The following is a 26,974-nucleotide window of genomic DNA, read 5'->3' as shown; positions in this document are numbered from 1 at the left end:
AAAAAAAAAAAAAAAAAAAAAAGAAAGGAAATAAAAATAAAATGTTAATAGTGACTATCTCTGAGTGGTAAGACTGCAGATGACTTAATTTTCTTCGTTTTATTTCCCAGTATTTGTAAACTTGTATTAGAACATGCTTTTCCCATCCTTACACCACAAAGTATAAATAGAATACATCCCCCTAAATTCTTAATACTTCTTCCTTCCAGAGATAATGAAGCATTTTTACTGTTTCCATAGAAATAAACATTTTACTTTCATTTATAAATACTGGAGATATGGGGATATATGTATATGTATAGCTGATTCACTTTGTTATAAAGCAGAAACTAACATACCATTGTAAAGCGATTATACTCCAATAAAGATGTTAAATAAATAAATACATTGTGTTGCCCTCCCCTGCAAAAAGGTACAAAAAATAGAATTTGTATTCAAAAACAACAATAAAGGGTAAGATCAAGGTTGTTGCAAAAAAGAACATAACTTTTAGTTTAGATGAATGAAAAAGATCTACCATAACATAGGAGACTAAAGTATGGACTCCAAGGTCCCTTTAAAGCCATCTTGACTTTGTATTTATAGTAATGAGAAGTACTTAATGACAGAGCTCAAAATGTTACAGAGTAGTTCATAATAATATAATCTATTTTAAACACTAAGACTAACATAAAAATCACTGAAAGTATTATAGATGATCTGAGTCTCTGATTTTTTTAAAAAAAAAAAATTTAAAGCCTCCAAATTGTATTTCTCCTTAATAACGCATAGCTGCTAGAAACTGCTTAAGAAGGTCAATAGGGCGTTGCCAGATTTCCGTTAAATCTTTTTCTAGAGCTGATCACATTTTCAAGGTAATAAGTTCTGTAGTAAAGCAGATTATCAGAAAGAATACCTTCTTTGTAAATACTTGTACAGTAATGAAATAAAAAAAAAAAACCTTAGAAAAATCAATTCATTACTCTTTAAACCTCTAATACATTAATGAAATTAAGAAAGTCTTGAATTCAGAGGAACACTACCTATGATATTTATATATTTTACATTTATGTCTTGATAAACATAGAACTCTATTGTCCTCATTTCTTGCCTGTGACAGTATTTTTATTTTTCACATGAAAATAATTTTATATACACTTCTCAAAACATATCCTCACCACCACTAATTTCATACACAGAAAAAAAAAAGACAAATTTTCCTGTTTGATCCCATCTAGAATACTTCCTCTGAGATGTGATATATATTAAGAGTTTAACTATCAATTATAATAACCTGTTTCATCATTACATCAATTTATTAGTCTTAATTCACAAGCGGAAGCCAGGATTAACATAAAAACTGTCTCTTGTGTGACTTACCTGGGTAATAAGCAAAAGCTTGTTTTATTTAGTAAAACTGCAGTTTAATTCAGACTATAGTATGAAATCAACTGCAAATAAGTTCAACAAAAGGCTGATAAAAAGAAAATTAACCTTTAGAATGTGGTTTTTACAAAAAGAATAACGTGTTACATTGAAGGATTTGAGAAATTCTTTGATAGTAATTTCCTTTTCAAAGATTTTAACTTCAAAACTTACCCATCACTTACATAATTATTTAAATAAAGTTTCCAAGGAAATGAAGTCTATAAATGAGAAAGGAAGCCATCCAAATTTTTTCAGCCAGGTTCTAAATTATACACTTATAATTCAGTTTTTAAAATTATGATGAACAATTATTATGCCTGTGGAAAATGGATGATGAAAATGTATTATTCTCTGCTGATTAAGCTACTAATAAAACCTTATAATGCCATCGTCAATGAACTTTTCCACCATGTCCAATGCTACCTGACAATCTTGAAATGCTAGATAAAATGCAACAGAAAAATAAGGATTCTCAGGGTTTAGTATAGGAAATGGATGTGGTTATGTAATATGACACCACAGAGTAAAACTGTCAAAAACATAGTTAAGGAAAACTACCTAGGCTTGGAATTAAATAATGCCTGACTGCACGTTTCCTTTAATCGAAAAAGGCTAATATTCCTCACTTTAAAAAGTAAACGCACAATTACAACATATACATGTATACACATAAAAACATTTATATGCATCCAAACATATATATGTATAAGTGGACATATGTAAGTTTGAGTGTGTATGTGTATGAGTGTGTTATATAAATGTATTATGTGTATTTATAAATTTTCACATGTAAAAATTATACATTTAAAATTTTCAGCTGAAGAAGCTAAATTTGGAAGGAAGCAAATCCTTTGTAAATACTCCATACTTTCAGGGAATATCATGGCTAACTTCAACATATTTGAGTATACAGTATCCAAATTCATTCACACAAAATTAGTTTACTACTGTTAATTAAAATCATGTAGAAAATTAAACTATGCAACAAAAATATTCTAGCGGAATATATTAAAAAATCAGTGTCTACCAATTCCTTCAAGTTCAGTTGCAGTTCATTTTTAGAATCTTTTTTGGCCAACCTTATGTGCTATGAAACGAACAGGTATACACTGTCCATTGATTGTGTGTTTTGTGCTAATTATTACTAAGCATTCAACTTGGCAACATTCAATTACCACAGGCCAAGAACTATCAGAAAGCAGTTAACACAAAAGATAAAATCCAAATTTTAAGAGAATATCCTGAATATTCACCAGTAGATGCTAAATTGATATGTACATATTCTCAATAATCTGCATGTGGTTTAAGGATGGAACTTTATAACTAAATCTTGCTTAGCAAGTTTTTTGAGCAAATTAAGAATTTTTACAAAGGAAAATCACCTACTGGTTCAACTTATTCTTCATTTGACAAGAGTTTAAAAATCCAAAATGGATTAAAACTAAGCTTAGCTAATATACTACTAAATGATCAATGGACAATGGTGATAGTGACTGTAATTTTACACATACAAATTGACAAGTCCTCTGTTCATAGGAACTTTGGGTTAACCCAAGAGAAATGTCAATAAAAAGATACTATTTACTCAATATATTTGAGTAAGCATCCCTTTCAGTCAAAGCAAGTAACTAAAGTTTACCTTACTCTTCTCAAACACCCTCTTTATAGACTCCCTGCCCTCTTCAAATTACAAACTCAAAAGCAAAAGCACTCTAAAATTAAAATGTTTTATTGCCTTCTCATTTTATTTAGAAATCACCGTACATTCTAATGTATAAATATCTTAGATGCCCATTTTCAGCTTTCTGTAAGATTTGCTAAAGACGACAATTTTCATCAATATGCATATCTAAAACTTTCTAATTCTCTCTGTAACTAAGAGTTTTTACAAAATGGGAAAAGAGTCAATAAATAGCATATGAAATTGTATTATACCTATTTTGGGCACCCTATACCATACATCCTTCTAGTAAAAGCATCAACTAAATTATCTTCTTTATAAATGAAAGACAGTTATAACATGGAGAAACAAAATCACAGTAATGAGCAAATATAATACTTTGAAATATGTATTTCTGAACAACAGGATTTTCTTCTTCATTATATTTACTTAAATTGCTATTAATCTGCATTTTGAGCACGAGAAAGCTGAACTGGACAGAGAAATAGAAAACAAACCAGTATAAAATACTGTCTTTTTAAGGCATTACTGAGGCTTTAAACTATACCACCTCTCTGAGAATTAACTATTTAATAACTTATATTTCTATTTTTAGATGTATTAACAGGAAAAAGAAAAAACTTTATAAAGTCATTTGATAGTGGTATAGAGCCATATCATGTCCTCAGAATACTGCATTTAGAATTATAGTAAGTCCTATTTCAGATGATAGACATTGAAGTAAAATATAGAATACTTAAAAGAAAGATTATACAGTAATAGGCCATTAGAAAGTACTTTTGCCTTTCCTGCAGCAGAGAATTCAGAGAAATTAAGGTTCAATCAAAATAATTTTTTAAAACATTTCACCACATGGTACAAATGCCAAGAAATAATAAAATTGCCCAAATCGTTATAAGAGGACAGTAAAGCATGAACATTTATTAATACTTTACCATTAATAACGGACATGCTCAAAAGAAAATGTAGAGTAAGAGTTGAAAGAAACAGAAAAAGGAAAAGCAAATATCAAATTTTCCTTATACACAGGGCAAATCCTAAAAAAAAGTGCTCTTATGCATAGTTCCAAAATGAAGCTATCTCAGGAGAGAAGTGTAATCATTGTTACCCATTATCTGCCACATCAAAGTTTTACGTCACCAAGATTATATAAGGCCTGCGTACCAAGTTCATCGTGCAAACTGCTGCCGCCTACAGCAGATGCATTGTCATGTGATGCTTCTAAGTGGACACTCCCATTTCTCACCAGCAAGGAGGCACTAGCACTGAGCACTGCAGCCTGGGAAGGGGGGCGGGACTGGACTTTGACCTGGGCTGTGGACTGCTGGTCTTGCTGACCATCTTGAAGGCTAGGAAAAAACATGGATTGGGGAGACATTACAGGGAAGAAAAGAGAAAACAATAGCTAGAAGTCAATATAGAAAACTAATTAAAAAAAAAAAAGATTTCAATGTAACCTAAGAAAGAGCCAACAAACTTTGTAAAATATGCAGATCATACTGCCGGCTTAAAATTTCTGGTCTTTAGAAATCTGATTCATGGTGATGAACACAGAAAAAATTCAATGTATACGTAAAGCAACCAATCTGTGACACCTTTCCACCTCAAGAAAACAAAGTTCTAGTATAAGGAAAAAAGTAGCAAAGAAGAGTCACAAGTACACTAAATATATGTAGGTTGTAGCTGGTCCCTCATAGAAAAAAACTATTTTTTAGTTCAATATGCATTTTTATAAATAACCTTTTGATATAATTATTCTAGAACTGTTCTTTCAAATATTCTGGCATCTCAAATTCACAATAAGACAAAACTTCTATGCACTTGAAAACCAAAGAATTATCAAATGCAACCAAGATGACAATTTTGAATCAAAAGAAAATCACAAACTAGTGAAGAAAACCAGAATAAAAAACACTGACTCAATCAAGTGAAATAAAAATGACTTGCTGAGATGCTAGAAGAAATATAATTCATATATAAAGTGTTTTTTCTATCAAAAGCCTACATAGTTCTGAAATAAGGCCACAGGCTTTATATACAGGTGTTGGTTAAAATAATTATGTTCCCTTAGTGAATTTTGTTCTTATCTTTTCCAATTCATACCAAAGTTTCATTACAAGAACCCATCGTTTTACAAAACCATAAAAATAATTTGGAAACCAGTAATTTCTCAAGGGATATTATAGTCTTCTCTGAATTTTACAAAAATTTAAAAATAGTATTTTGTGATTATAAATGTTATTAAAATTATCTAAATTATCTAAAAATTAGATAAAATTAAGAAACTATATTATATTCTTAACTCATTTTATGTTTATATATATTTTAAAACACTGAATTTTAACTTAGTATAACACTCAAATTTAAACTGATAAAACTCATGAAAACACTCTGAGTATAATTATTATATGTCGTTCTCTACATAATGTTCAATGCAACTCTGCACTATTATTAGACCTTTTAGGAATTAAAAGAAGTATGCTACTTAGAATGGCCTTATTCGGTAACGTTATCATTTTCATAAGTGTCAATTTCTCTCTAATCCTTTGAATTAAACGCAGCGGTTTCTCTGATGTCTATAAAACAAGACTAATTCTGCTGCAGACTGGGAAGAGAGCGGTAATTTGAAGTAGAGTTGAGCCTTGAAAAACGCGGGGGTTAGGGAGCCGAATCTACAGAGTTGAAAATCCGCGTATAACTTATAGTGCCCCTCCTTATCCACGGTTCAGCGTCCAAAGATTCAACCAATTACGGATCATGTCATCCTATAGTATTTATTATCAAAAAACACCCACATGTAATTGGACCCACACAGTTCAAACCCATGTTGTTTAAGGGTCAACTGTAACCATGAAATAAGACTAAGTAAAAAATACTTCATAGGGCTTTTCTGGTGGCGCAGTGGTTGATCAGTAAGGACATAGTTAAACTGAAGAGCACCATCAATCAACTGTATCTAATTGACATTTAAAGAATACTCCATCCTGGGCTTCCCTGGTGGCGCAGTGGTTGAGAGTCAGCCTGCCGATGCAGGGGACATGGGTTCGTGCCCCGGTCCAGGAAGATCCCATATGCTGCAGAGCGGTTGGGCCCGTGAGCCATGGCCGCTGAGACTGCACGTCTGGAGCCTTTGCTCCGCAACGGGAGAGGCCACAACAGTGAGAGGCCAAAAAAAAAAAAAAAAAAAAAAAAAAATACTTCATATATTGCTTAAAGCTGTGGTTATGGTAACAGAACACACTCTGGAACTGTACTGTCTAATACAGTAGCCACACATGACTAAAATAACTAAAATGTTAGTTCCTCATTCATGCTAACCGTATTTCAAGCGCTCAGGAGCCACGTAACACAGCTAGTGGCTACCATGGCTACCACAGCTACCAGAGTGAGCAGAAGCTAGTAGTTAGTGTCTTCTATACTGGACAGTGCAGATTATAAAATATTTCCACCACCACAGAAAGTTCTGTTAAGCACCACTACCTGAAACATTAATTTTTTTTCAGGCTTCTTTTACAGCCAGTAAAAAGTACATAATCTAGGGCTTCACTGGTGGCACAGTGGTTGAGAGTCCGCCTGCCAATGCAGGGGACACGGGTTCGTGCCCTGGTCCGGTAAGATCCCACATCCCGCGGAGCGGCTGGGCCCATGAGCCATGGCCGCTGAGCCTGTGCATCCGGAGCCTGTGCTCCGCAACGGGAGAGGCCACAACAGTGAGAGGCCCGCGTACCGAAAAAAAAAAAAAAAGTACATAATCTAAATAGAGCACAGGAATGTATGCAACATATTAAAAACAAATTAGTCTGCAAAACACTGACAATGCTTACCGGCACTAACTTTTTAAGTCATAACTATAAATAGTAAGTCTGTCCTTGGAAGCCATCTAAAGTTATCCATAAACCTTACCAAAATGACGAAATTTCACAAGGGAGAAAATTTTGAGTAGCTCAAGTACTATGATCCTTCAGATTCAGAAGACAAAATTTTATAATATATGTATATATATACTCAACAAATTTTTCCATCAATTTCTTCACTTAAAAGTCATAAACAAAGGTGCTATACGTCAGTTAGATGTATTCTAATGTGAACGTATTGAGAATACGCTAATCTTCAACGTATCAATATATAAAAGGTTTTCAAAATATTAGGCTATGCATGAAAATCAACTCCAGAATAAAGAAACAAAGAAAATTAGCCAAAATCTATGCAGTTGTAAATGTCCAGTTTCTGAACATCAAAAGCTAGGCAAAAAGTATTTATGTCCCTTGAATTCCTGTTTTCAAGAATCCTTCAACGAGAAAAAAGCATATTATTTTTGCACAAATTGCTAGGAAAACTATTCCTGGAGGTGGTACTTCACCTTAAGCTAACTAATAATTGACAAAAATTAATCTTTTTTACAATACCAAATATATATCAAAACTATCAGTTTCAGAAAAGGTAGCAACTATTTCACAACACAGCAAAAGGCAGAAATTTAGGTTTCTAAACCATTAATTATCAGTAGCATCACTGACACGCAGTCTTACTAATTAATTAACTCTTCTAATTTAAATGATAAAAAAATATAGTTGGTCTTGGTCTTTCCTTCCTCTGTACCACTTAATATTTGACACATTCTGCCTTACACTGTTATCTTTGTATGTATCTCCCCAACTAAACAATAAGCTCTAAGAGTATGATCACATTATTGCTATGAATCTCCAGATCCCAGAGAACACTCAGAAGAGTATCTTGAACACAGTACACAAACAACAAATATCTGGTGGATTCCTTCCTGAGTACCACAAAATGATATGAATTTCCAATTATGGACTCAGTTATTACCATGACCTTATTTGATTACAAGTCTTTCAATCTTATATTTAAAAAAATAAATTTAAGGGCTTCCCTGGCGGCGCAGTGGTTGAGAGTCCTCCTGTCAATGCAGGGGACACGGGTTTGTGCCCCGGTCCGGGAAGATCCCACATGCCGCGGAGCGGCTGGGCCCGTGAGCCATGGCCGCTGGGCCTGCGTGTCCGGAGCCTGTGCTCCGCAACAGGAGAGGCCACAACAGTGAGAGGCCCGCGTACCGCAAAAAATAAAAAATAAATAAATAAATAAATTTAAGAATACAGTAAAGCTTCTTTCCCTTCCCCCAAATGCACTGATGATTTATTTTCATTCCAGTCCATTAACTAGAGTTCTAAAAGATATCACATTTAGGCTGATAAATATAGAACTAACTCTTAATATTATTATAGAATTTTTAAATATTCATTTTTGTTTTTATCTCTAGTAACTGGGAAGAATTAATAAGGGCCTACAAGGTTAACTTAATGAACAAAAAAACTTTAAAAAGTAATTCTGAAATAGGATATTCTAACAAGCATAAAAAATACATGCAAATTCTCTTTGTGAGGAAATTGATGATTCACCCCCAATCTGTGGAGACATATACTTTACCAAGTTGCTTTTTAGACTGTCAATTACTTACACTATTCATTAAACTTTAAAATAAGTTAATAGATTTTACTGATATTTATAGAGTAATTATAATTAAAGTGTTATCATACCTATTCCATTTCTTTTGACAAGTTTTTCAAGTTTTGCATAACCATGCTATCCTATATTTATTTAAAGATGAGATTATTATGTAACTCACATTGAGAACACCACTGTTACTTTACCTGAATATTTTTGCAATTAAAAAAAATGGTTTTATTCAATTGGTGCTTCTCCTGATTCCTCACAGCTAAATTTTATCTTATTTCATTCATAATGAAGTCAGCCTCTTTAAGATACATGCAATCTTTGTACTGGAAATATCATGGAACCTTAACAAAATCTGCATGCTGACTGATTACTGGAAGACTACTTTCCAAAAATCCTAATGTGAGCCCTTTACAAATAAAGGGCTCACAGCATATCCTCATTTGAATGGTAATGTATTTAAAACCTTAGAAAAACATGGAGAAATCCTATGTGGTTGGCCGGAGTTAGAACAGTTCTTTAATATTCCACCAGGCAGAGAAAAAAAAAAAAATTGTCTACATTTGTTTAGTGAGTGAGATCCAAAGAATGAAAGGATTTTTAAAGACTAAAAAGGTTAAAGATTAAGAAATATCAACATGGAGTGAGAAGGTAAGCAAAGAATATGTCTATGGAAAGTATAATTCAAGCGGAAAAAAGAAGAGGTTGGAAAACACAAAATAGGAAAAGTAAAATGAAATGGTGAACACTTTCTGCAGGTTGGGACTACACCCCAAACCCATCAGCAAAAAAAAGTTACCTCAGGGAGCAAAGGAAATAGAAGAGGAGGGCTCACAAAAAGTAAAGGCACTCAGAAAAGATTTCTAGACCAAATGTTTCTTTTCAATGGTTGCTTTCCCATTTTTATATTTTAAATATTGGTTTAACTAATCCACACTGCATTATAAATTATGTATTACTGCAGGATTAATTAGGAACATGATCTATGAAAGATGAAGTTCCTGGTTGTAATGTAAAACTCAGAAAAACAATCTTAAAGTCTTAAATCCCAAGGGGAATATAAAATAAAGCAGTGATTTAAAGATATAAAGATTTTGCTACTTTCATGAACAAGATTTTAACAAGGGAAGGGATTTATCTCTTCAAACCTACCATGCATTCAACAGCAGTTATTTCACCAAATTTTCTTCCTTTTGAATTTAAAAATGTAGTAAAATAATTTGGGTAATGATGCTTTTGGACACAAGAGATTAATAAAAGCATACGGTATAATAACATACGCACTGCTTAAGCAAGCACATATATTTTCGTCCATATTTGTATTCTTTAAATAAAGCATAAGTCTTTTGAATAGTTTTTTTTATATTTCTAATTTAAGCCATAGGCTCATTAGATTTGACATAATTGAGAATAAAAAAGCTTAAGAATTTCAATTAAAAATTACTCCCAAGATTATAAATAGATGCTTTCCTAATTAGGAATATTGGAAAAATAATTTTTTGTTGTTCAGCATACTATAGAGGTTGAGAAATTCACCATAAACGTACATACAAATATATATATCTGTATATATATATATATATATATATATATATCTCCAATTGACCATAAGTTACCAAAAATTAAATATTCTAGTTCCGTGTCATTTACTAGGTCCTGGTGATTAATTTTCAAGCAATGCAAAATAAAATATATTATATTTTAGTGAAATAAAATAATCAAACTGGTTTATCAGGCTGACGTCAACAAGCTCACCACTCAGTCCATATCTGTTCATACTGAACACTGTCCAAGGTGTTCGGGAAAGATACTTCATTAATATTACTAATTTGGTGTAGGAAAAAAAATGAAAAGCTGACTTAAGGCCTCTATTTACATTTTTATAACTGCCCTAAAATAATTTTTGTGATTTAAAATTGGCTAAACCAATCTGATCATTTTGTTTAAATAATGCAATATAAGACATGCATAATTCAATAAGCTCAGTCACATGCAGAGAAAGCCTAAAGAAGCGTACGGTATACGAGAGAAACTGGAAGAAAAAAGAAAAACAAAGCTACTTAATAAATGCTTTCTTGAGACTGACAGATCAAGTTAGAGATCTGTTACATGCATGCTAAGCTTGGTGGAATTTTAAAATACCATACCTTAGGGGTGATCCGATGAGCAATGTAGGAGGGGTAGGGTTACTCCCTGCATTGTGCCGGCGCCGTACTGCCTGGCGCCTAAATGTGCTGCGTTCACGGCGAAATGACACTGCCTCCTCGCTGGCCTGTGCTGCTGCATCAAGACAGACTTAGGTCAAACAGGAGCCTAGGTCAGAGGCGTAAACAGCAGCTGAGCCTGTCCTCCCCAGATACGACAGATTAACAGTGAACCTATGAAAACCTTTTGGCTCAGTTAGTCAAGTTCCCTCTACTTTGAGGGTGGGAAGTCAGGGACTACACACATTCCTTTTTATTAAAGATAACTGTTTCTTTAAAAATAATGTTTCTGATGTGATCTGGCCTCACCGTCTTCTCTTCAACCTCAATTTTCTATTTTAAGATCTCTGTTGTTTTAAATCTTTTTCTAAAAGTCTTATTTAGTCCCATATTCCTCTACTAGCCCTTTAAGTCAGCCTTAAAAGTACTGTATGTGTCAGTTCCAACCAATGGTAAAGGGGTATTAATTTCTTCCTTTCAGGAAGACAGTAAAAGCAACAGTGATAGTGCCTGTGATGACAAGGAGTCAGGCAGTAAGTTTATCTCACACTACCCTGTGCCATAGTTTTGGCAGCATTAAATGAAACTGCTGCCTGCTATGCTGCACAACTAGCTTTTTAAATGCTCAATTCAAGGTAGCATGTGTATATGTTAACTGTAGAGTGGTTTGCTGCCATCGAACTTTATTCAACTCCATGCCCTCACACTGGTCCCCTTAACACTAGGAAGCAAATGTCAGCAAAATATCACCAAAAAAATTTGAAACCCATAGCTTAATCCAAAAGCAATAAAGTACAAACTAAAACCAAATATATAACAATGAGAAAAAACTATGGCTTAATAGAATTACATAACATTTTATAAAACCATGACTGATTTGGGTTTCTAAAACAAAACGCAAAATGATGTTTATCCATTTGAATCTAAAACAATTGTTTCCTATAGTGATCTAAATATTTTAAGAATCATTTTGATTTTGAGAAAGGGTATTTTTATACTAAATATGAATAAAGACAAAACAACTTAGTCCAGATGACATTTTTTTTTTTACAACAAATGAAAATTTCTTTCTTTTCAGCAAGTATGAAATGGATTACAAAATCAACAATGTTGTATTTGGACTTCAGTTCTCTGACAAGTGTTCTTGGCATTTTGAAGGCGTTACTAATTCTCATCATAATTCTGCTTAGCAACAGCCATTTCCATCAATTTAAATGTTGATTTTAATAAAGTATTCTTTTAAATGTTTACACTTTTATCCCTTCCTCAGGCTGCCCCAGTGAACGTTCTTCGTGTAATTAATCCATTATAATTAGGAATACATGGATTACCTCCAGAAGACATGGACTTCTCTATCTTTAGGCAACGTTTTCTCTTATTAAAGGGATGACAAGCACAGAATTATTTCACACACTTGGCAAGCTTCTGCCGGTAAGAAGTGTAAGTCACAAATAACGGGTCAACAATTTACATTCCTTCTTTCTTTTTCTGCTCACGCACTCCAGTGACATTCTAAAGTTAGACAACTAAATCAGAATTAGGCTCTGGGGCTTTGAATCCAAACCAAACTTGACTCCTGGAGTTAATGCTTCTTTTCTTTTCTTTCACCAGTTTTATTGTGATATAATGAAAATTCCTTTAATGTGAAAAGGCCACTACTTGTGATGTAAAAGCTCATGTATACAAAAATTATATATGACCTGTGAGAACAAATAATGCTGATTAAATATGATTATTTAGAACTGTGCTGTCCAACATGGTAACCACTAGCCATATATGGGTATTGAAAATTAAAAGTTCAGTTTACCAGATTCATGACCCATATTTCAAGCGCTCAACAGTTGCATGTGGCCAGATACAGACACTTCCATCACCACAGAAAGCTGTATCGTATGGTGCTGATTTAGAGTCAAGGATGCCTGTTTGTCACTGCAACCTACAGAGCATATTGTGTGCTTTGCCTATTCCTGACAACCAAGACCTCAACAAAGGAAACAGTAACCAGCACTGTGTCACTAAGAAGAAAACATAACATTGGCATGGCAGTCATTGGATGAAGGATAAAACAAAGCAAACAAGCCACTTGAAAGAAGAAATGAGAAATTAGATGAGTGACTCGTATACCTATTAATGGTTCTCAGATGTCAGTAAGGTTAATTTGGGTTATGAAATTTTAAGTCACTATTTTAAACCTCAATTCAAGACTTATTTTTGAAATTATATTGAAGATTTCTATTCTCTTGTTGTAATAAACTATTGCTCAATTTACAGGTCAATTCACTTCTCTTAAGAAACTTTCAAACATTCTTTCTAGTTTGAGATATGTTGTTTCAACCAAAATAACAGAGTAAATTTACCCAGATAGAATTTATAGAGGATAATTTAATCCATAAATGTACTAAAATTATTCAGAAGGAATAGATGATCACTGAATACTGAGAAGAGGAAGAAGTGACATAGGAAACAGCTTTCTTTACTATCTTCCTTCTACTGAGGACTTAATGGGGTTAATTTAAAATAAAAGCTAGTTATTCCATAGTATTGGGACAAAAAAACAAAACTACAGTGTCCATTTGTAGTCAAAATGTTCTTTGGCTTCTCCAGAAGGCACTTTTTTTTCTTTTGGCTAGTAACATACCACTTACATTTTGTTATCTGCAAAATAACTATTAACATTATTTTCTTAAGAAAATAGTTTTAGAAACATATCAAAAGTTTAGACGTCCATAGAACAACGTATTAAAATGGAGTTCTGATTACTGCCCATGTTAGCCTCTGTAATATTCAGGGTATAAATAACTGATGATAAAAGAATATTCAATGTTTACTAGAGCCACCCGTTTAACAGTAGCTAGGATCACACATTCAGCTGAAAACACTGTGCTATTATTTATGGTCACACAAATAAGATTAAACCATGCCCCCCCCACCCCACCCCCGGGGAAGGTGCTACTTATATAGAACATTTCCATTTGGAACAGGTTCCAGTGGGGGTCCAGTTCTATTAGAGCCGAGGGGGAAAAAGTGTCTAAAGCTTAAAAATAATTTGCTGTAAGCATGCTCAGTCACATAAGTTATAGCCTTACTTGATGAAAATTCACTTCCACAATCCAACTGCAAAAAACTCTTTTTGAATCCTTTAACTTTATAAGAGAAAGAAAACAACAACAACAAAATCTTTTAACTAGGGAACCAGAGAGGAGAGAGAAAACACTTTAAAACCTGGTTTTGAAGTTGATATTGCTTAAAACTCAGTGTCCCCTGGCAAAGAATAAAATTAACTAGTATGATAATGAGTATAAAATGCAAACAGTAAAAATTTAGCACTCTAGGTACAACTAAATTTTATGCATGTGTAGGTAAAGGAGAAAAAAAATCACAAACATTCAAGTGATTCAAAAACCATGAATGGCAAGACAGATATAAAGCACTTTCAAGGACATATATTTAGACAAATGTGAATTTTTTAACATTTTTTTAAAAATTATAAGAGTTGACTCTCTAATTATTTCTTTGTGTTAAAAAGACTTCAAGAGACTGAATTACGATCATAAGTTTAAGAGATAACTTCAGATAATTTACCTCTATTTCTGGAGTAGTGATACAATCATTCAATTAAGTTTAAACATTCTCATGCACAAGGCACAGATATCCAAAGATATTTTAGACAGCTGTGGTCTGATCTATTCCTAAAGGCCACAGAGAAAACAAAATACACACCTCCCGCCTAAGGAGTTACTTCCCATTTATCTCAACGAATTAAGGAAAATTCTACACATTCTATAGTGAATTATTTTAATGCCCTATTTTTTTTTTAATATGGGGGTATTAAAACAATACACTTCCAGTTTGTTTTAGTCTGTTAAAAAAACAGGGAAAGGGCTTCCCTGGTGGCGCAGTGCTTGAGAGTCCGCCTGCCGTGCCAGGAGACGCGGGTTCGTGCCCTGTTTCGGGAGGATCCCGCGTGCCGCGGAGCGGCTGGGCCCGTGAGCCATGGCCGCTGAGCCTGCGCGTCCGGAGCCTGTGCTCCGCAAATGGGAGAGGCCACGACAGTGAGAGGCCCGCATAACGCAAGAAAAAAAAAAAAAAAAAAAAAAAAAAAAAAAAAAAAAACAGGGAAAGCATTAAAGGCACTAATATACTTTCAGGATGACTGGGATGGCACAAAAGAACACAATTTGGTGAGGCAGGAGGTGAGGATTGTTCACATTGTATCTCAAAAATTGTAAAGTTATGAGCAAAAATACATATAGAAAAAGATGCCACTTAAAAATGATGCGAATCATACAGCTGACTGCTTAGTGAAAGGATTCATATGTAATAAGCTGCTTTCTAGTTGTTACATGCTGCTATGGCTGGCCTCTTGTGATAGCTCAATGGCTAGTAAATGAATTGATAAAAATTTAGACAGAAGACACTGCTCAAGAAAGGTGTTGTTTTCAGAGAGCAGTGTCTATTGTAGGAAAAAAGGAGTAAATTTGGGAAGATCACGAAAATAAAAATGTGTTTTGGTACCACAGAAGCAAGCTGTTTAAGCCAACACTTTAAGGAAAAAAGATGAAAGTATGAAACAAATATATACACATTTCAGAAAATTAAAATATAAACATTCTGAAATACACTGAAATATTCTTCAAGGTAAAAATTATTTTACTTAAGAATTAAGTTACTATATGAAGAAATGAACATTCAAATGATTTTGCAAAAAAATTTTAAAGGAAATATTTTAGTCTAGGCATGAAATCCTTTTTATCTAAACATCTTTTCCCTTTCTTACTTTCCATGTCAGTCAAGAATGATGCTAACATCAGCATGCAAAGATTTTGTTCTACTATAGAAACAAATGCTTACAAGCATCATTTTCTGGGAGGCCAAAGAACAAGAATCTGCTGCACAATTTCTAAGCATTCATTCTGAATTAAAATAATTTCCGTCTATGAAAACATTTTAAAGGTCTACTCTATTTTTTGACACATAAACCAGCAAACAGTAGCAAACAACAACAAAATTATTAGCTGTATCTTGAGTTAGAGAATTTGCACATCTTTATTGATACTCTCCATAATCCCAGGCAGTCACACAAATACAGTTGGGTAGACAAAGTTAAATGATACTCTGGAGTCATTTAGGAACAGTTCCTAAAAGATATATAGTTTAAGGATTACTTACTTTCATAGGTGGTTCCTAATCTTTTTGAATCCTTTGTGAATGGTCTGATAGACCCTCTCTCCTGGAAAACTGCACTCAGAAACAATTTTGAATATATTTTCAGGAGATTCACATAATAAGGGATATTAGGGAAGAATATATATTTGAAGTGACATATCTGAAAAGGAAAACTTCCTTACAAATGGCATCAGTGTCTTAGTTTTCATAATAAATCTAAAAAGCACTTGACACATGGAAGCTTGTTAGAGTCTGATCATTAACTGTGAGACATGCTTAAGCAGTTATTATTACTGTTAAACAACTGAGGAAACTGAGACACAGGTTTAATGGCTTGCCAGACTATCCAGTTAGTAATTAGAGGTGGTATTAAAATGTAACTGTTTGAATCCTTATACAGAACTTTACTGCTACTAGAAAGAATGGGCTGGTTTTGGGAATTTGATACACAAACCCTTACTTGCCTCATCAGTAAAATACCTCTTTTCTTGACACTGCTTTAAGAGAAGATAATTTTTTCAAGTAACTGAAGCATACAAACCTGCTTACTACATCTAATGAGCATTCTTCTATGTGGTTTTATATTTCTAAGCTTTCTTCTCAGTATAGACTAAATAGAATACAATCTTTCCTTAGTCACATACATTTATTAGTGCGTTATACTGTAATACAGCATTAAGTTATGATACTATGATGTCCTTGAACAAATTAAGATAGTTTGCCCTGGATGTGATGACTCCCTACCATTCTGTTTTTGGCACTGGTGTGTATGGTTATTCCAGCTTCCGCAGAATTAGCAGTGCATTTCTTCTGCTGTCATTATTTTTAGCCTCTACAAGCACCCCTCCCTTTCTACTAATTTTCTTCTTCTCACTTACTATGTTGACTGGGAAATCAGAAAATTAAGTTTCTTAAAGTTTAGAGTCCCTCTATTCAGTAAAATAAAACAGCTTTAATCCACATATTCTTGTCTGTTCAGTGGTCTTTGTCTTTTTTTTTTTTTAATAATATTTGGGATCAAATTTACATGTATGGTACAAACCCTCATAAACTGTTTATCAAGAAGATTTGGCGGGCTTCCCTGATGGCGCAGTGGTTAAGAATCCGCCTGCCAATGCCGGGGACACGGGTTCGAGACCTGGTCTGGGAGGATCCCACATGCTGCGGAGTAACTAAACCCGTGTGCCATGAGCCTGTGCTCTGGAGCCTGCAAGCCACAGCTACTGAGGCCTGCACACCTAGAGCCCGTGCTCCGCAACAAAGCCACAGCAATGAGAGGCCCTCGCACCACAATGAAGGGTAGCCCCTGCTCTCTGCAACTAGAGAAAGCCCACGCGCAGCAACAGAGACCCAATTCAGCCAAAAATAAATTTTAAAAAAAAAAAAAAAAAAAAAGAAGATTTGGCTTTTCTTTAAATAAAGACTATCTTTGATTCCCAACACAAAAATATTATAATAGGATCCTATTTCATGCTTATAAAATAGTGACCCAAGTATTACATTTAAAATACTTTTCTCAAACAGAAAAACAGAGGTTGAGAAATTCAGAAAAAAATACAAAGAATAACAGAATGAATATAAACCTTCCTATTCTGGTTGCTCTTTACAGTCTGTTGAATCAGGCAATATATAAGTTTAAGTTACCCAAAGGAAAACAGGATAATTTTCTATTATATATAACTTGTCTGTACTTTTTATTCCTAAAGTACTAGTCGTAAGTTATTAAAGATATGCTTTATAATTATAAAAGAAAAATTAAATGCAAAAACAAGAGATCATCAATAGAAAATGTCTTAGCCTGAGTATAAAATTTTCCTGCCTAAGCAATCACAGAACATTATTGATGAAATCCAATTTTAACCAAAGTACTAGATCAATGGTGAGACGTCCTATGAAAACAATCATTTGCTATGTGACTCAGTATCAAGAGAAAAGTTATATGACATATTGCTGCCAAGGTAAGATTAAAATCCATATTACTAGATTAGATGTTAATAAAAATATTTTTCTTTTTGGTATTATGTAAGAAATTAGGAATTCAGATTATTTATTTTTACTATTATTGAATTTCACAATGGCACAATGAGAGTATCTTTAATGTATTTCTATAGCTAATCATTTTCTTCAACTTTAAGGACAGGATACATATCAGTAGAGTAACAGACTGGCCTGTGAAATAGAAACATCAGCACTATTAAGCTGTTACTATGTGCCAGGCACTGTTGTAAGCATTTTACATCTATTAACTCCTTCAGTCCTCATAAAAACCCTATAGGATGGGTGAAGCTGGGGCAAAGTGAGAGTAGCATCGACATACATACACTACCTAATGTAAAACAGATAGCTAGTGGGAAGCAGCAGCATAGCACAGGGAGATTGGCTCAGTGCTTTGTGACCACCTAGATAGGTGGGATAGGGAGGGTGGGAGGGAGGGTCAAGAGGGAGGGGACATGGGGATATGTGTATGCATGTGGCTGATTCGCTTTGTTGTGCAACAGAAACTAACACGGTATCCTGAAGCAATTATACTCCAATAAAGATCTATTAAAAACAAAAAACAAACCCCTATGGGATAGAAACTACTATCTTCTCCATTTTAAGATGAGGAAGCCAAGGCTTAAGAAGGTAAGCAGCTTTCCCACAGTCACAACTACATTGAGCCCATATACTAACAAGGATGTATGACTCCATGTCACTGTATTAGGTACCTGCTATTTTAGAGTATTTTATTTTACTACTTTAAAGTACACTTCCTTAGTTCCATCCTTCCACAGGACCAACACCCATTCAGCTTAAAGATAAGACAAAAAGAAATCATCAGAGAGCTCATTAACACACACAAATTCATTAGGATAAAATCTACTTATGGTTTATGTATAGCCATGTGAATGGTCAAGCAGTATCCTCTGTTGTGCTGACACATTTTAGGAGTAGAGTATGTAAAGCAGAATAGATAGCCAAGAAAAATTTCTCCTAATTATCAGAAAGAAGTAACAATCTAATAAATTTTACAAAGTACTTGGGAATCTATATAATTTTTAAATAATGAAAACCAAAATATATCCCCTCCCACTACCACCAATCATCCAAAAAGCCCAAACAAGATCCTAATAAAATGTGAAGAAAACCAACTAAATATAAATCCAATACGTTTAAGCAGTTTAGTTTTGATCTTATTTTTATTCTAAACACACTGAAGCTCAAATAAAAACAGCCCCGACAATGCCTTCCTTTGGCAAAAAATGTTTTTTAACAGCCCATAGATGATTACATTTATTCCACTAAAGTGCCTGGAAATTTTTAGTTCATTATTTGTTTCTTATTAACAGTCGATGATTTGTTTAAAAAAAAAAAAAAAGAACACAAACAAAAGAAAAGCTGGAATCTTGAAAAATGAGGGCTCATCTTAGTCAAAGATCAGCACTGAGAAGCAAATAAGACCTTCATATAACTTTTCCTAAAAAACAGAACGCCCCACATCCCTATGAAAAGGAAATGGCATTTTAAAGACCAAGACATAAGATTTACTATAGCTCTTATACATATTTTAGTATTTACATTTCAACAATATTTAGAACAGCAATATTTTTCTATCATTGCATATTCACTCTTAAAATTTATTTTAATGACAACTTTAATAAAAATTAAGCTATAATTTAAAACCCAATGGTTTCTTGCATATTGTGAACATATCTGACATGATTTGTGTGAGAAATCACTAAAAGCATTTCAGACCTTTTATAAAAAACAGAATGATACCCACATCAAAGACTTGAGGGAATTTAATTACTATATTGTCACCAAATGATTATAACTTCAGATATAATTAGTTCTCAGTATTTAGGTCTGACAGACTAGCTTCTTCCTTAGGTATTAAAGATCATTTTTCTACATTCCCATTAGAAATTAATCTTTGTTAGAAACTATACCAAAAGAAGAGAATGTTTACCACATTATGGACTTTTAAAACACTGTGGGTGAAATTAGAATTCTTTGAGAGAAAAAGCTTGTTCCTTGTTTCAGAATGTTTGTGCAAACAAAAAACTCAGCTTAACTTTTCATAAAAGACTGACCATTACTACACCAACAGACTATAAACTTTAAAACTAAAGATATAAGCTTTATTAAAGGATATGAGGTGGAGGATAAAAAAGCCACGTGCTAGCTAGCAACACAGGACTTCATTCTTCTGATTCTAGTCAAGAATGAGACTCCATAATAACCAAACAGAGTAAGCAAACTATTCTGGGCAAAAGGAAATACCAAGAAACAACTCTGAAATAAACAAAATGGCCAATACACACTGACAATATAAAATCACCTATCAAATTTTGCACAATTCCTCATAAACCTGAAATAAATAAGCTATTACTTTAATCAAAACAGCATCACTGTTATCATGGGGAGAACCATATATCCACTAATGGGCAATAAATGTCAATATAAACTATAAAAGCTGATTAATAAATTTAATGTGAAATTACAGAAAAAAAATAAAATGTTTTTAATGCCTAAAACTTGAGTAAGCAAGAAATAAAACCAAAGAGACAGACAAAAAAAGAGCCACAAGTTTTCAAAGTACACAGTCAGAGCTAAAGTAATATTTGGACAAATCTTATATAACAGGTTGAGCGACCTAATTCTCAAAGTTCAGTAGCACACATTGAATAAGAGAGAACTAAAAATGGTTTGGCGCCCTAATAAAATTCTACATTTTGTTGTTGCTATGGCTGTACAAAGGAGGAAGGGGACCAATTTTTTGTTACTCCTGGTAAAACATTAACAGGTGGCAAATGGCTTAGAAAAGGTGAATGCCCTCAAGAACAAACTGACATACTCAAATAATACAACGAAAAAACATTTTCTTGGTGTTCACACCAAAACCTTTTCTAAGATAACCATCTCCCTCTTCATGGAAAGAACGTTTATTTTAACAACATAGTGGAAGAGGGGCTATTAACACAAAATACACTCTAAATTGGTACTCCAATCAATAGCGCCAAAAATTACAGTGACTCCTGGGTAAATCTCTTGCTGCAATTTACTTACCTCCACTGACTGCGTCTTGCTCTTCGCCTTCAGGAAATGCAACCTGGCTTGGCAAGCTATTCCTAGATCGAGTGACTGTCTCTAACTGGGAAGCCCGTCCCAATAAAGATAGCTCATCTAGCACCTCTCCCTCTTTGGCCTCGAGATCTGATTTTGAAGTGGTTAAGGGTTCTATGCTTTCGGGTGCCATCAGCCTAGCGGAGTCATTCAAACACGCTACTGTGCCGCTGTCCAGGCTCAACACTCGGGCCCGAGTCTTGGCACTATTTGTGCTGGAAGTCCGCCGTGCTGTCCGCTTTTTGCCAGTTCCTTCAGGGCCCAGACGGGCTTTGTGTGCGTGCTCAGGGTCGGTGCCCCTCTCCTTAGGGGCGTGTTTGGTCTTTAGGGCGCTGTATCTGCCCTCGGGAGACTGACATGAATGAGAAGTGGTGCTAGAAGAGCTGTCACTGCCCAACTGGTGAGCAGACTGAACGCTTGACGCTCTGCTCAAGTCACTTTGGTCACTGGAGTCCTCATCGTGACAGAATATAGCACTATGTGGCTTGGTAGCAGAAATACCTCGAAAGGACACATAGTCCCTATGCCGACTTGAATCAAAACTGCTAGCCCGTTTTTTCCCTGTCCGTCTCCTGCCTGACTTATGAGCAGAGGCTGTCCGGTGGATTAAGCTAGAGGATTTAGGTCGTACATCCCCTTCCTTTTGCTTTCCGCCAACATCTTCACCAGCTTTTGAATCCACTGAAACAGCTGGCTTATCACTCTCCTCCCCTTTGTTTTCAGCAGTTTTCCCAAGTGGCGTGTCCCCCTGTGAAGTAAATTCATTTGCATGGGGGTTTTTATTGGCTTCTTCAGATGCAGAGGTGCTGAGACCTTTCTGATTGTGCATATCATCAGAGCTATTAGAATGCTTGGCTTCTTGAACCCCACTATTCGTACTCACTTCCAAGGCAGTTTTTTCACTGCTAGTCCTTTTGTCACTGGCACAGCTACTCTTGTCCTCTGGCTCAGCGCAGCACTCTTTCTTCTGACCACTGGTCTTTCCCACTTGGGGAGACTCCTCATGCTCTGACAAGATGCTCTCTATGTGAGTGGAGCTGGTCTGCTCGCTTTTGTAGCTGCTGACGGTGCTGTGAGTGTCCCGGTCTGTACCACTGCAGTAGCTCTCTGTTGAGCCACTACTGCGCGTGCTCAGACTCCGCAAGCTGTCCATGCTTTTGTCTGCTTTCAAAGGTTTGCTCTTCCCACTTTTGGTAGGTGGCTGAGAATTACTGTTTTTCAGCTCACCAACAAGCTGAAATTCCCCAGATAAACAGGAATTTTCCACCAAGGATTCTTTGGATCCAGAATGAGGCTTGGAAGATTCTAACTCACTAACAGGATCTAACCCACGTCTTTGCTGATACAGAGGGAAGTCATTCAGTGAAGTGTCTGGAAAAGCCACAGCAGAGCTAGAAGTCCGTGGTACGCCTCGCGGCCGGTGATCTTTCCTGTAAGAGTGTGAATGTAAAGGGACAAGAGATGCTACTTCTGTGTCACAGGCACTGGACAGAGACTGCTCGATGTGGTGGTGGTGGCTGTGACCTGGCAGGCTCACTTTGTCACTGAAGTCTCTTGGTAAGTCCTGTCCACATGAGGATAAGGACGGCTGAATGGAGATGAATGAATCATTGGAGACCAAACGGAAGAGCTTCCGATCAGTTGCCAAATCTGTTTCAAACATATATTTGGAAATGTTAACACAAATCTACGATCTGTTTTTCTACTGTTTTACAATGGAAAGAATTCACAGTGTACCATAAAAGTATAAACAATTTCTCAAGTAGCTTACTGAATAACAGTTGACCAGTTATTCCAAAGGGCTGGTTTTATTTCACAGCTGTACAAAGAAAGCATTCTACTAACGGAATGAACTCAATTTCCAAATCTTCAACTGGCTTCAGAAAAAGTTCTATAGATTATTAACAAGAAAATAAGAAGCAACGAAGGATTATACTTAAAATGCACCTGGATTTCTGTGCGAGTTCTGTCCCTAACTTACTAACTAGGTAACCTTGGGTTACCTTTCTAAGCCTCTGTTTCCTCATCTGTAAAATGTGATATCAATCTCACTTAGTACCATGGAATAACTTAATATTGAGTTAATAACATAACGTTACTTAGCACAATGTATGGTAGCTATCATTATTTTACCTTGCAAATTAAAAATCTTTAAAAAAAACTAATATAATTGCTTTACAAATCCACAAAAACCTAGAGTAATTAGAAACAAACAAAAAAATCAAGAGGCTGACCAATGCACAGACAAGATATGATATAATGGGGGGCTTCCCTGGTGGCACAGTGCTTGAGAGTCCGCCTGCCGATGCAGGAGACGCGGGTTCGTGCCCCGTTTCGGGAGGATCCCGCATGCCGCGGAGCGGCTGGGCCCGTGGGCCATGGCCGCTGAGCCTGCGCGTCCGGAGCCTGTGCTCCGCAAATGGGAGAGGCCACGACAGTGAGAGGCCCGCATAACGCAAGGAAAAAAAAAAAAAAAAAAGATATGATATAATGATATAAGATATGCTACTGTTCACAGTGGTTGAAAAAAATTAAAACAATAATTACAGGGCAAAATACTACATTTTATCTTTCACCACGGACGCAACAATTACAAAATGCTTCATGAAAAAAATACATATCCTCTCCTATATCTGTAAGACTATTCCTTCAATTCTCCATTTAGGGCAGTGATTAGTGACTTGAGTTATCATATATACTATATATATAAATACAGATATAAACATAAATAAACCCATCTACCCACCTACCTACATAGTAACTTATCTTGAAATATAGCTTGACAACTGAACTGTACAATAGCTGATTTTTTATATACCTTTTGACAGATAAGGATGGTTGAATCTGCTAGTTGATCTGTTAGTTCAATAAAATGACATATTATTGTCTTATTTATCATAACTAGATAGGAAAAATATAATAACAGATTCTATAATAAGTTAGACTCTTCCCAGTAGAGTTACCTTAAATAATAAAAGCATATATTTTCCCTTAATATTAATATAAAATAAAAATGAACTATTAGAACTATTTATGTACTTTAAAAAATCTAAATGTAGATTAGATCTAAGTAATTAAAAACTAAGAGGTACCCTCTAGAATGTACCATATAAATTGTGATTTATAAATGACATATTAGGCTTTATCTTATGTTTTAAAGTCTTCAAGATAAGTGAAACCAATGTTATTTTCATTTGTCCAGAACTGTGCCACTGTACTTGGGTTCTTATATTCTCTAAAAACCCAAATTTAAAAATTAGTACTGTATTTACTTTTCTGTAGTATTAATCTATAATGTTATTTCTAAAAACTCTCTATATCCCTAATAAGCAATTATGGGATGGTGTAATAGTCACATTTCAAGGATATGAATTTCATAAAACAAAAACTTAACTGAGTAAGTAGCTGAAAATCACTAATTCTAAAATACAACAAAAGACTTTTTAAAAAATACTAATGATCAAAACCAACTCCTTTCCAAGACATTAATAAAGCAGAAATTTAAGTTTTTCATTTTAAAAGATGCAGTCAAACTTGCTACAATACATGTGTTCTTTTCAGTGTTGCTAAATAAATATACCATAATAAGTTTGACTTTGTCAGGAAGAACTTTAGGTGGTTTTAGGAAAAATCCAAGTAAACACGTCTTCTTAGATATTTTTCTTACTGGTAGCAATACCGTCAAAGACAGGCTCAAATCAACCCAGAGAGATACTATTTTTCATCTAATTAAACTTTTTTCCAGTGACAGCTACCAGCAGTGTTCAGGATAAGAAAAGCATCTCACATACTGCTCATGGTGGTGCAAACTAGCGCAACCAACCTTCTGCAAAGCAATTTAGCGACGTTGCCAAAAGCCTTCAAAAATATACTTACCCTTTGTTCACTAACTATTTCTAGAAAATTTTACTAAAGGATAAAAATCTGATATGTGAATAAGGTTTTAGAAAAAGGCTATTCGTCTCAGGTTGTTATAAAACTCCTTAAAACACAGAACTATAAAAATGTCCAATAAAAGGAGGTTGAATAAATTACACTGTCTAGTAATAACACCATGCAGGCACTACATATGTTTTCAAAGATTATGTAATATGAGAAAATACTTAGAGTGAAAAAGATGGCACTATATAAAAAATATGACTCCAGTCTGTAAGAGTTAAAGAGAATACTAAGGGTATATGTACATATGTTTGTAGGAATATTAAAAGTAATATACCATATTTAGCCATAAAAAGGAATAAAGTCCTGACACATGCTATAGCACGCAAAGTGAAAGAAGCCAGACACAAAAAGCCACATATTACAAAATTCCATTTATATGAAATGTCCAAAATAGGCAAATGCATAGCAACAGAAAGTAGATTAGTGGTTGCCAGGGGCTGGTTGAAGGAGGAAATGGGGAGTATAATGGTTATGGGTTTCTTTTGGGTGTGATGAAAATGTTCTGGAGTTGGATAGTGGTCATGGGTACCCAAATCTGTGAATATACTAAAAACCACTGAATTGTATACTTAGCAGGGTGAATTTTATGGTATGTAAACTATATCACAATAAAAAATAAGGAGGGCTTCCCTGGTGGCGCAGTGGTTGAGAGTCCGCCTGCCGATGCAGGGGACACGGGTTCGTGCCCCGGTCTGGGAAGATCCCACATGCCGCGGAGCGGCTGGGCCCGTGAGCCATGGCCGCTGAGCCTGCGCGTCCGGAGCCTGTGCTCCGCAACGGGAGAGGCCACAACAGTGAGGGGCCCAGGTACTACAAAACAAAAAAACAAAAAAACAAAAAAACAAAAAAAAAAGGAAAAAAGTGACACGAAAAAATATTAACAAGTTATCTCAATGGCAGAAGTGTAAATTATCTTCTTCCTCATACTCAACTGTATTTTCTAGAACATACTACTTTTATAAACAAAAATCATTATCTTCCTCCTCTCTTCTAGATCATCCCCATCAATTATAAAAAACAAGCCGTGATTTCTCGTACATTCTCAGAAATTCCAAATCTCCTCCTTTGTCCTCACAACCCCTGCAAGCTCTCACCTTGTACCTCTGATCTCCTTTACAAAAATTCACCAAAAAGTAGTCTATATTCACTGTCTTCAATTCACCTCCTCTGCCACGTATTCTAGTCCCACCCCATTAAGCAGCTTATCAAGGTCACTAACAACCTCTACGCTCAGTCCAATGGTCAAGTCTCAGTCTCATATAACTTGGCCTATCAGCAACACTTGACAAAGGTGATCACTGTACTCTCCTTGAAATGTGGGGATACACACCTCTACCTCACCAGTTGCTCCAGTTCAGTCTCCCGGATTTATTAGACTGCAGTGGCTCAGAGCTCAACGGCTGGAACTCTTCATTCTTCTATCTATACTTTCTCTTTTGTAGGTCTCACCCAATTTTCTGGCCCCATAATAACTGAAGTTCAGAAATACGTGTAACTAGTTCCTGCATCTTCTACACAGCCCCGGTACTATACAGGGATGGACTAGAGTTCTGATCCTGGGTAGGGAAGACCTGAGTGAGGCCGGGGAGGGAAACTGTAGATAACCCCTTCTTAGAAAACGTAGAGGACACATCCCCACAACCTCAGTTTTCTCCCAATCATCCTGAATCATGTTGTTAAAATGAGTGCCAACTAGTCAACTAACTGCTAACTAACAACTAATTAAAGGTCACTGCCCTGTAAATCCAAACCAGTCAGAGAGCCAGAAGAGCCCCCGCTGATATTTAAGCCAGAATGAACGCCAGCCACTAGGTGGTGCCTAACCGTAGCCAAGATCTACAGGGATTTGCCTCAGGGAGCCAGGCTGCCTCAACTCCAGGCCATCTAACCGTAGAGGCTTTCCCTGTTAGTTCATGAATTTCATGTTAACCCAACCCCACATCTGACATAACTGAATTTTTATTTTTGATATTTATACAATGAAAACTCCTAAATT

General features: G+C 35.1%; 1 protein-coding gene across 2 annotated transcripts in view; it reads right to left on the bottom strand.

The window, feature by feature from the left end:
• Positions 1–26,974, bottom strand: part of PCNX1 (pecanex 1) — a 171,595-nt gene that overhangs the window by 89,557 nt on the left and 55,064 nt on the right. Inside the window, exons 6-8 of one of the 2 annotated variants that reach the window (XM_007469295.1) lie at positions 20,980–22,686; positions 10,708–10,840; positions 4,253–4,437 (exon numbers count right to left, since the gene is read on the bottom strand). In XM_007469295.1, coding sequence (XP_007469357.1) covers positions 4,253–4,437; positions 10,708–10,840; positions 20,980–22,686 — 2,025 coding nt within the window. The remainder of the gene's footprint in view (positions 1–4,252; positions 4,438–10,707; positions 10,841–20,979; positions 22,687–26,974) is intronic. The other variant, XM_007469296.1, reaches the window with a different exon arrangement.

This window comes from Lipotes vexillifer, unplaced genomic scaffold (genome assembly GCF_000442215.2).
Source record: "Lipotes vexillifer unplaced genomic scaffold, Lipotes_vexillifer_v1.1 scaffold684, whole genome shotgun sequence".
NCBI classification, from domain to species: Eukaryota; Metazoa; Chordata; class Mammalia; order Artiodactyla; family Lipotidae; genus Lipotes; species Lipotes vexillifer.
This window is presented reverse-complemented; position numbering and strand designations above follow the sequence as displayed.